This window comes from Pituophis catenifer, unplaced genomic scaffold (assembly GCF_029215685.1).
Source record: "Pituophis catenifer annectens isolate HBS135680 unplaced genomic scaffold, rPitCat1.0.hap2 SCAF_3, whole genome shotgun sequence".
Taxonomy (NCBI): domain Eukaryota; kingdom Metazoa; phylum Chordata; class Lepidosauria; order Squamata; family Colubridae; genus Pituophis; species Pituophis catenifer.
The window spans coordinates 150968614-150980372 of NW_027256883.1; the positions used below are offsets into that span (position 1 = coordinate 150968614).

An 11759-nucleotide genomic window follows, 5' to 3' on the forward strand; every position below is an offset into this window, starting at 1 on the left:
TGAAAAACGGACATAAGTCACATTTTTCAGGATGTTTTAACTTGGAATGGTCACTAAACGAACTGTTGTAAGTTGAGAACTACCTGTATATGGTATGTACAGAATATACAGTATGCTCCTAATCAAGGAACAATCAATCAAGAAGTCACATTGCAAGCAAGATTGGCAGGGGAATCTATTCTATATGCAATAAACAACCAGCAAACTTCAATCGCCTTTGCATTGATGAGCTTACCTTGCCTAGGAATGAAACATCTGCAGTAAAACAATCTCACTGAAAACATCATCATCATCATCATCATCATCATCATCATCATCATCATCCATAAAAGACATCTATTGATTAATTTAAAGTGCCAGTCCTTAATTTTATTCCATTTTGGTCACTGATGAACCTTTGAAATGCTGGGTTACTGCAATACAAATCACAGCACTGTAAAGGTTACAACTTCTTAATGGCTAGTTCAATAATAGCATGTATGTCATTGAAATATAAATGGGTTTGGGATAGCAATGCAAAAGCTTTAGATATGTTTACAGAATGGCAAGGCCTTTCCCTTCCATCTTACCCAGATTGAGTGGGAAGGGCAGGAATGTTAGCGTGAATGAGGAGCATTGAATATTAAGCTGAAGGAGAAATGGTAGCTGGTATGCATTTGAGAGGTTGTCACAAAGAGGAGGGAGTCAACTTATTTTTCAAAGCACCAGAGGGCAGGACAAGAAACAATGGATGGAAACTAATCAAGGAGAGAAGCACCCTGGAATTAAGGAGAAACTTCCTAATTGAGGACAATTAACCAATGGAATGACTTGCCTTCAGAAGTTGTGGTTGCTTCATCACTGGAGGTTTCTAAGAAGAGACTGGATAGTCATTTGTCTGAAATGGTATAGGGTCTCCTGCTTGAGCAGGGCATTGGACTAGAAGACCTTGAAGGTCCATTCTAGCTCTATTCTGATTGGTTGGTTGGTTGGTTGGTTGGTTGGTTGGTTGGTTGATCGATTGACTTCACCTCTCAAAATAGAAATATGGGTTCGGAGGGTTGATTGACTACATTTTTTGTTCTGGCTTTAGCACAAATAAGTGTGACACTTGATGGTAAGATTTAGCTTTTAGCTTTATGCTTGTCTCCGTGCAGTTTGGGATGCTGGAAAAAGAAAGTGACCATATTTATACTCAAGGAACTCGAACTGCATTGTTTAACTCTTCCTCTCTTGGTTTATCTTTAGTTAAATGTAGTAAATCCTGGGTGCCAAGTTTTCCATTAATATTGAGCACTTGGCCAGGGAATTGTAAGTTGTTTTCAAGATCCTAGGTTGTTCTGGTCAACAAGTACCTTACATTAGTCCAAAGAGTTGTCCAGATACCATCTGAACTGAAAAAAATTATTTAGGAGAAAAGAGGAAGGTTGATAATTATGAAATTTTAATTGAATATTAAAAATTCAAAGATAATAATCACTGGTTATTTTGTAATTCTTTGGGAACAGCACTCAGCATCCAATACAATTTAAGATGCCATTGATGGAGTAGATTATGTTGCTGTCCCAGTTTAGAGATTTCTCAGACATCTGGATTTGAAAGCCACCTATCTGGCGAATGTCTGAATAAGAGAAGGTTATTATAATGCCATTCATGAAAGAAATTCCTGATTCCTATTTGGCTCATTGTGTGTTAAACAGCTCTCTACTGTATGTGTATTTTTTGGTCTCAATTTCTTTTTTCACATGTTTTATTAGTTTATAATATAAAATACAAAAATACAGAAGCAAATAGTAGGGAAAATAGGGGAGGGAAAAGGAAAAGGAAGAGTGTAGAAAAGAAGAGGAAAAAAGAAAAAAAATGGTATTGACTTCTGGATCTCTTTGGTGTGGTAAAATAAGGAAATAACATCAAACTTCAACTTTTTGCTTTTACATAATAGTATGAATCAGCCATTTCTATAACAACAAATGTATCTAAGCGATAAAACCCAAAATCAAGGCTTCATTATTTTCCCCCACCTCAAGCACAAAGTCCAGAAGCGGTTTCCAAGTAAAAACAAAAGTACTTTTTTTTTTCTTTTATCAAAGCAGTCAATTTAGTCATTTCTGCTAACTGCATCAACTTTTGCAGCCATTTGTCCATTGTTGGGAGATTTTTTTTTTTCACATGTTGCTGGTTTATTTGAGACTAGAGCTTAATATGCCGGTGTTAAGTTCCTTTACTCTCTTCATGTTTTCTTCCATTAGTCTTGAGGTCTGTGAAAATGCTCCCGGGGTGGACATTTCCTTAATTTTTATGAATAAACCTCAGTTGAAACCATACCTCTTTTCTAGGCTCCAAAAAATGTAATGCATTTTGGATATGTAAATGTGCTGCTTTCAGGAATTGATAACAAAAATACTGTGAAGTTCAAATATTTCTATTTGTCCAATGCTTTCCCGCTGCCCCCAACAATGGCTTTTTTTATTCAGACAGAATCTTCAATATTGAGTGGTGCGGTGGCCTAGAGGTGGAGCTCTCACCTCACATTCAGGAGGCTGTGAGTTCGATCCTAGGTAGAGGCAGATATTTCTCTCTCTTGGCACTCTGAGATTGTATCTGCTGAATATAACTTCGCATTGGTGACAGGAAGGACATTCTGCCAGTAACCCTCAGCTCCATTCAGTTGTCAAGAATCCACCCCACAAGGGATTATGGGGTCATTTAAAGATGATGATGATGATGATGATGATGATGATGATGATGATGATGATGATACCTTCAAAATTAAGAGTCACGCAAGTGTGATGGGCAGTATAGAAGTTGGTGCATACTACATTCCTGTTTGAAAACCTTAACTGCAGATGTGCAGCCAAATGTTGTTATTTATAACCCATGGTGAAATGCACATTTGTTTTATTTGTCTTCTGCAGCAATCTTTCCCGTTCTGTACCAAACCTAGGTAAGCTTGTATGTCTAATAGATAAACTGACTCTCTTTTGAAATGACATTTTTGGTCCTGTCTGCATGTCTGAGATGTTTTGGAATAGGCACCCCTCTTTTTATTTTGTAATTATCAACAGAAAATATAGTGCCTGTTTAAAACACTGCTTCTCATTTTTAACAGATCATTTTTTTATGATGGAGTGCAGCCAAGAAGGATTTTTAGCAGGTCTGCCATTGCTTGTCTCTAATTCCACAGCTTTTTGTAAGAGTAAATTGATCCTATAATTATTCTTTTACACACTGAATTTTTTTAGAGCTGCTTCAGACAAGTTAGATCTTTTCAGATGTTACAACATTCTTAGTTATTTTAACGCTTATTACATAGCCATTAGTCCTTTAGGAATTCACTTCTAGAATGTGAAATTCTTAAGGAGACAAATGATAATTGTGACAGTCTCCTTTTACAAGGAAGTCACTTGTGGTTTCAAAAGTGGCCTTGCTCACTTTATGAATTCAAAGGCCATTCATTTTCTGGGATGCACTGTAACTTTTTAGAAGTTGAGTTTGCTTATTTCCTACTGTCACTCCATTTGTTTTCCCTTTCATGTTGCATTTCGTAGACTGTAAGATTTTAGATGTTTCTCTTTCTTAATTCTGGAAAATTGTAGTTAGTTAATCACACGCTCTGATTTTAATTACAGATGTCATGGCCCAGGAAAACTTGGTGTATAATGACATCGACCCAGAACAAAATGATACAAGGTAGGTAAAATATATTCTTTACTATCTAAAATTTCTCATGCCAATAAAACTTTCTTCAGATCTATACAATTATAGCAGTATCCTTAAAATATATCATAACATCACATAAAATATATCATAACAATAATATAAAATGCAATAATATAAAATGCAATAATAAGGTTAATTAATTGATTATGTGCTTTTAGAACTGGCTCTTAGTGACCATGTAGTAGGGTTTCAATTTTTTTTACTACTGGTTCTGTGGGTGTGGCTTGCTGGGCGTGCTGTGGCTTGGTGGGCGTGGCTTGGTGGGCGTGGCAGGGGAAGGATACTGTAAAATCTCCATTCCCTCCCCAATCCAGGGGAAGGTTACTACAAAATCCCCCTTTCCTCCCAATCAGCTGGGATTCTGGAGGCAGAGAATAGATGGGGGCAGGGCCAGTCAGAGGTGGTATTTACCGGTTCTTCAAACTACTCAAATTTCCACTACCAGTTCTCCAGAACTGGTCAGAACCTGCTGAAACCCACCTCTGATGTAGATCAGGGGTGTCAAACTCAAGGCCCGCAGGCCAGATCCGGCCCGTGGGATACTTAGATCTGGCCTTGCGTGGCTGCCCTGGAAACAGCGAAGGACCGGCCCGTAGTGACTCTGCCAACGAAAGCAGGCTCCCAATGTCAGTTTTTGGCTTGGATGGCCTCCTGCAACCCTCTGCCAGCAAAAGAGGAGGTCAGGATATCCGCATGCAGCCTTCCTGAGCTCCGTTTTTGCTGGCAGACAGTTGCAGGAGGCCATCCCAGCCAAAAAATAGAGATTGGGATTCCGCTATCGCTGGCAGAGCACTAAGGCCACCAAAGGCTCCCTGGCACATCAAGCTGGTCATGCCTACCCTGCTCACCGCCCCCCCCCCCCCCGAGGTTAAACACAACCCTGATGTGGTCCTCAGTGAAAGTGAGTTTGACCCCCTGACGTAGATAGTCTCCATGATGAACTATCACTTAACTTAATCATTCAGGTTTTCTAGCAGTGCATCTATTAACCACTGAAACCGAATCCATTCAACTTCCTGCTGGTCAATCTCTTCTCTTTCTTCCCACCTCCTTTCCTAGCATTAGAGCCTTCTTCAGAGAGCTGGATCTTTGCATAATGTATTCAAAGTAAAATTATTTGAGCCTGGTCATTTGTGTCTCTAATGAGAACTTTGGCCTGATTTGCTCATGTTCTTGGCTATCCATGGTATTCTCAGGAATCTTATCCAACACCAAGGTTCAAAAGTGTCAATTCTATTAAGGCTAATATAGAAGTATATATAGAAGTATTAAGGCAGGTCTTTTTTGCCTTGGAATTCATTTTTAAGGCTCTGATGCACATCTGGGACATTTTTTGGAACATATTTTATTCATTTATTCACAAAACTGATATCCTGTCTTTCTTCCATGAGGTCAAGGCAGCTTACATAGCATTCCTCCAATCCTGATTGTCAGCCATACAAGATCCAGTAGATTACACCAAGAAACTGATGCCTAAAGCTCCTTTTGTTAAGACTGGCTTTATTAAGAAATTACTGATATTTTTTAATCCCTTAATTCTTTTATCTGCAAAGGCTTTACGTAAGCTTCCAGCAACCACATGAACTGAAATATTTTAAACTTTCTGGATGGCGGTGGATTGTTCCCCTTGTACAAAACCAGAAACTTTGTACATCCAGAAGCAGAGTTTTCCGTGCCACACAATAAATGTTTCTCAGGCATCGTGAAGATCACCTTTCCATCTGTCTTCCACTATGGAATTGAAATGTCTTTCACCCTAGATTCTGTATTTTCCTCCACCCTAGTTCAATCTTGACATTCTTCAGTTATACACAAAATTTCAGCTGAGCTCTCTGGTTAACAATATGGAACTGAGTGCAAACAGTCACGTGCGGCAACTTTGTTGGTAGGCATTATGGCTGGGTGACTCTGCAGGTGATATACGTCAGCCCTGATAATAAAACTGAACTGGTTCTTCAGCAGCATGAGAATAATTGAGTATTAAATGCATTTTTGTGGGGAATGGAATGCTGTGGAGTCAAAGGCTGCATGAAATTCAAATAGCCTTTTAATTCTAGCATCAGCTTTTTTTGCTTGCATTAAAACAAAATCCCTTGTAACTTTCCAGCTGGGTGAAAGCTGCTTGGTGCTCTGCTTGCAACCTATTGAACTACAGGTCTGGGTGGTACTGTAACTACATGATTCCTATTTGAAAATGGTTTTGTGATTCAGTGGTGCATGAAATGAGGCCTGTTGTGTGGTATCTTAGTTGATCGCGCTGGTACTCATTGTCTCTCTGGAACCTCAGCATTTTCTGACATCCCTGACATTAGGAAACAGTGTTCTCTCTCTCACTCTCCTTTTTCAAGAGAGAATATTTGTCATAAAACTGGATATTTACATTTCTTTTGTTGAAAGGAAGAGAGAGAAAAACAAACAACAACCATATAGAAAGATAAAGAAAGAACACTGGATGCATTTATTTTTGAAGGGATGGGAATTTCTAAAAACACCTTATTTACATTTCTATTATTTATGTAAGAAGCAAAATATAAACTGGTTCACAATGTTTATGCTATTCAACAGAAACTTTCCACTGTTGCGTCTTTCAAGCTGAAATTTTATATCTTTGACAATACAAAGGTGGAAGATTTGTGTGACATCAAGTCTAAATTAGGGTGCTCTGAAGTAGCCAAAGCATAGTTCAATTTGCTATAATCCAAATTGGAACTAGCTGGTGTCTTTCTTTTTCTGCCTTTGGGATAGAGCTTAACAAATAGAGAGAATTGATGTAGCAATAGCAATAGCACTTAGACTTATATACCGCTTCACGGTGCTTTACAGTCCTCTCCAAGCAGTTTACAGAGTCAGCATATTGCCCCCAACAATCTGGATCCTCATTTTACCGACCTCAGAAGGATGGAAGGCTGAGTCAACCTCGAGCCTGGTGAGATAGTAGTCCAGGACACTAACTTTTTTGGGAGAGTCCTGTCTTCTTCCTGGAAAATAAACACACAGTTGATTTCTTCAGTTTACTGTTAAGCAGAAAATTGGTTAGGTGACTGGCTTCAAGGTCATTTGAGGATCTTTCCAGATAAGGGCACCTGGTCACTGATGCAGTTTTGGCAACGCCACTCTGAAAAATCCTGATTTTTTTCCCCATGATTCTCAGATGTCCATTTGTTAGATTTATTCTGTACATGTGTCTTTCTTAGAAATCGCTTTAAAGTCAAGAAATACATTGTAGAAAAGAATAACAAGATGACAAAGGAGGAACAATCGTTTAGAGAGAGATTTATGGTAAGTTTCTTCTTCTTTTAAATAGCTTGGAAGATGTTGGCATGGTTACTGTTGTGTATATGATATATGAAAATATGCTGTGCAATTTGTCATCTCTTGTCACGATACAGAACTATGAATAGCAACATTCCAGAAAACGATTCTCGTTACATTATATTGTCATTAGAAATATGCATAAATTCGTAGTGGTAACCAAGAATTCTGGACCTTGTTTTAAGAGAAAAATCTGTGGTGGCAGAGTATATATTTTGCTTTTTTATATAGTAATTTTATTAAAGATTGTAATTACAATAGTATAAACAAATACAAACTGAAGTATAAAAAAAATAAAAAAGTAAAATGTGTAGAAAAGGGGAGAAAAAGAAAAATAATATAGTAAAGAAAAAGAAAATATATAAAATATCAACAATTTTAGTAACGTCTTACCATCTGTTAAAATACAGCAAATAATCTCCTTCCCATATCCTATCTCTTATCTATAAACAAATCCATAAATATCTATTCATTTCAGTCCTGATATCAGCAAGAGTCCATTAAGGGTTACCGGGACAACATAATAGCTATTTTAATCTTGATCAAATGAACACATTTTATATTCCTTCCTCTTACTTCTAATAATGCAAACCTGTTTTCGGTTTGCCACTTCTTCCCACAAAGTACATATTTTCTGGAAAAATTTCACCTGAGAACTGATGCCACCTTACGTGTCCTTCCTGCTGTGCTTTCCTCTCTTCAGACCTGTGGTGGAAGATGGTTTCAGCCTTCTGTGCTTGCCATGCATATACCATGGTTGCCCGGATCCCGGGCCAGCAATGGGAGGAAGAAGACAGCTAAAGTTCCCTGAGGGTGGTACAGCTGGGGTGGTAGCAGCAGAGAGCAGTAGGAATAGCTGGTGGAGTGCAGGCCATCCAAAATGGCAGAGACGGGGGAGATAGGCAGTGGGTGGGAGTTGGAGCAGAGAGCTTATGCAGGGCAGGAAAAGGTGAGACAAGAATGCAACTCTGAGGATGGTCAAAGCTACTATTCATTCAGTGCTGTCCTAACTTTGAATGGTCATTGAATTACCATATGTCAGACCACTTTTGAATTTGGAATTTTTTTATTATTTCAAGTTTTTTATTTTATTTTACATATAGATATCAATGTGTGAACAGTGTGGCACCTGGGTGTCATACATTCTAATACAAATAAAACTAGTAAAACTAATCATAGTTATTACATTCAACCAACTTTTATATTTCTAATAATAATACACATTTATATTAGGTTGTAGTCTATCATTATTTAATTATTCCATGGTTTAATACATTGCTCTATTACCACTCACCATATTATTTGATCATACATATTAATACCGCCATTCAATTTCTAAGCTTCCCTTTTGTTATTGCTTTTATTTTATTATATAAAAATGTATACACTAATATTCCCCCTTTCTCTTACTTCTATCTCTATTCTAACTTTTAATCATGTCATCCTTTTATTAAAAGACGTTTTCTTTCTATCCAACATCTCTCGCCCACTTTGATGCTTTGAATCCTGTTCATTTTTAATTTACCTCCCATATTTCACTCTTTACATCTATTTGTATTAAGATACAATCATTCATTATTTCATTATTCAATGTTTCAATACACAATTCTAATACCAATCCCAATATTATTTAGACATACAAAATTATTCTAATCATATTCTTTGCAATAATCAAATCTATATAATTCTGATGGTAATACACCTTTATATTAAAGTATGTTCTTTCATTATTTAATTGCTCGATGTTTCAATATATTATTCCAATGCCAATCACAATATTATTAAAGCGTACTTAATAATACCATCATTCAATCTCTAGTTTTCCCATTTTATTGTTACTTTTATTCCATTATATAAAGATATGTATATACAAATGTTTCCCCCTTCTCTTATTTCTACCTAACTTCTAATCATGCTGAATTTGGAATTTTTGAAGGCAGTAAAAAGTATGCTTAATGTGTATTTAAAAACAAACTACACGGAGTCCTTAACTTACAAACATTCATTTAGTGATCATTCAAAGTTACAATGGCAGGGAAGAAAAGTGAATTGTGACTATTTTTCACACTTATGACCGTTGCAGCGTCCCCTTAGTCATGTGATCAAAATTCAGATGCTTGACAACTGATTCATATTTATGATGGCTCCAGTGACTCGCTTTTATGTAAGCACCTTTTGCCATCGATGAGCAACGTCAATGGGGAAGCCAAATTCACTTATCAGCAGTGTTACTAACTGAACATATTGCAGTGATTCACTTAAGCATGGCAAGAAAGGGCGTAAAATGGAACAAAGCTCACTTAACAACTGTTTCACTTAGCAACAGAAATTTTGAACTCAGTTATGGTCGTAACTCAAGGACTACCTGTATGGAAATGTTTAAAATCTTTGTCATTCTCAATCCACACTGTATCTGTAATAAGCTCTAGACCTGTTCTCAATTAAGTTTATTTTAGCTGGGTTTCTTTCCCTCCCTTACTCTGCCACAGTATAATAAAGAAATCACAGTAATAAATACGGCAGTCGCACATTGCTCAAATACTCCTATCAGAGGAAACTTGGGCTTGAGGATCTTGCCTGGAGAACAACTTGAAGTTATAGACATCACTGAAGGAAATCAACTGATATGTCGGAATTCTGAAGGCAAATGTAAGGTTTCAAAAGGAATAAAATAGAAGAGATGAGCATAATAACTAAGCAAAAACACTGAGGGTGGGGTCAGAAATCAGAAAAGCTGATTTAAAAATATATATATATATTTAAATTGGCCAACTTGGTTGATACAGAAATAGGATATAAAGAACTGTACATCATTTTTGCACTTGAATATTTTTTTATTGTAGTTTTGAACGGTTTGTTTGTAACTAAAACTTATAACAAAACTCATTCTACAGTAATGTATTTTATTTTATCTTTCCTAGATGGGTATGTGCTATTAGAACATTTGAATTTCAGGTAAGGTTTAAAATAACTCAGTTCTTCTGAGACACGGGATTAGCTAAAATCAGAACCTGGAATAATTCAAAGCTGTAGGTTTTTTTTAAAATGGATGACACCATTTGTATGCTGGAATAAATATAGCATTGTGTTTTTTCCTATACCAGGCACTAGTGCTGTACAACTGAAGGCCTACACGTATGACTTTTGGAAGAATGTTGTAGGCACAATAGAGGGGAAATAGTCTGTAAGAATTTTCGTTGCTTGGGAAAGAAAACAAAAATGGAATTGTGGACAACGCACTCAGCCTGAATTCTTCAGAAGCTTACAACTGCTACTTTTTTAAATGATTGTCATAAAAGTGACTTTTTTTGTATTTAGTGTTTGATACTCATGTTATCCTGTCCAAAGTTTATCAATCTGGGTACAGGCCCAGATACAAATAACTTAATGTCATTGTCTGTAAAAACATTTTTTTCAAACTGTTTCAAGTTACAACTCTTCCCAGAGCAGCTCTTTTTCGTGGCAATTGCAAATGTCACTTTGGTTCTTTGGATATTGTACAGCAATACTTAGTCTTTGTGTGCAAGATGTATTACCTGCTATCGACACATTGTTTTTGTATGTATTTTGTCAATGTTAGGAGTATCACACTTGGCTTTGTATTTAATCCTATATTTAACCAGTGTAAGAATTTGTGGACTTAGCATTTAGAAAAAAATATTGGGAGTCCATTTGATGCACTATTTTTAAATGTAAATAGGATAAATAAAGGATGAATTGGCAATTAACACATTGCTGCTAATTGTACAGTTTGACATAAAACTTTGCAGAACTTAAACACATACTTAGAAGTGTTTACTGTTTCATTTATTTTTTTAAAAAAACCAGAATTGTATCCAACTGTGAATATTTACCAATATAATGAATACTGCAATCAGAATAAGTTTCCTCTGTGTTGGAAAATACTGTTTGCCTTAAATCTGCTGTCAAAGGATGGAGACAGAGGGCAGGAAATATAAAGGTGAAGTTCCATTGTGAAAACAGATACCTGCCTGAGCAACTTCAATGAGGAAATGGATTTACATTCTTCTATAACAACTTATGATCAGGCAACAGTGTAAAAACTTTGTCCTACTACTGATGCCTCTCAACTAATTACAACCAATCCTCACATTAATTAACTTCCTGGGTCCGTAAAGCAAAGGAAATCTGAAGTCAGACCATAATTACACTCACTGTTTCACTTAACAAATTGCCAGTCTCTACTGTAGTCACTAAATGAGGACTACCTATAACAAATTTGAATACCGCACAATTCAATTTAATGCAAATTATAAATTGATAACATGTCATGTTATCAGCCAAATGTCAGTTAATGTGATGCTTGTCAAGTCTAGTGCATGGTAAAGCAATTAATTTTCCCAAGAATCACATAAGAAACTGGGACTGTTATGGAGGGCTGCCACCGTGGGCTGGACAGGGATAACCAAAGGGCCGGATGTGGCCTGCAGGTTGTAAAATGCCCGAGTGTGGTCTCGTGCAGGCTGGCTGGGGAATTCTGGGAGTTGAAGTCCTCTAGGCTTAAAGTTGCCAAGGTTGGAGACCCCTGGTCTCGCGCATGTACAGTTGCCATTGGGGTTTTAGATGCTAATTGTTGTCATGCAAACTGGAGAAAAGTTTCCATTTCAGGAAAGACCCCCCCCCTCATCCACCCCCCCCCAAAAGAAGCTCATTTTAAAGAACTAAACAGAATATAGGACAAAGGGTATATTTTGCATATGGCTTTCTCTTCTAGCTTCTCCTCTGTT

At 37.0% G+C, this 11759-nt stretch overlaps 1 protein-coding gene across 1 annotated transcript in view; it reads left to right on the top strand.

Annotated features, from left to right (window-relative positions):
• Positions 1–10564, top strand: part of FYB2 (FYN binding protein 2) — a 29402-nt gene extending 18838 nt beyond the window's left edge. The window contains exons 12-17 of the mRNA XM_070941083.1: positions 2895–2923; positions 3609–3669; positions 6894–6978; positions 9501–9660; positions 9933–9966; positions 10116–10564. Coding sequence (XP_070797184.1) covers positions 2895–2923; positions 3609–3669; positions 6894–6978; positions 9501–9660; positions 9933–9966; positions 10116–10122 — 376 coding nt within the window. The 3' untranslated portion in view covers positions 10123–10564. The remainder of the gene's footprint in view (positions 1–2894; positions 2924–3608; positions 3670–6893; positions 6979–9500; positions 9661–9932; positions 9967–10115) is intronic.
• Positions 10565–11759: the final 1195 nt, after the last annotated feature.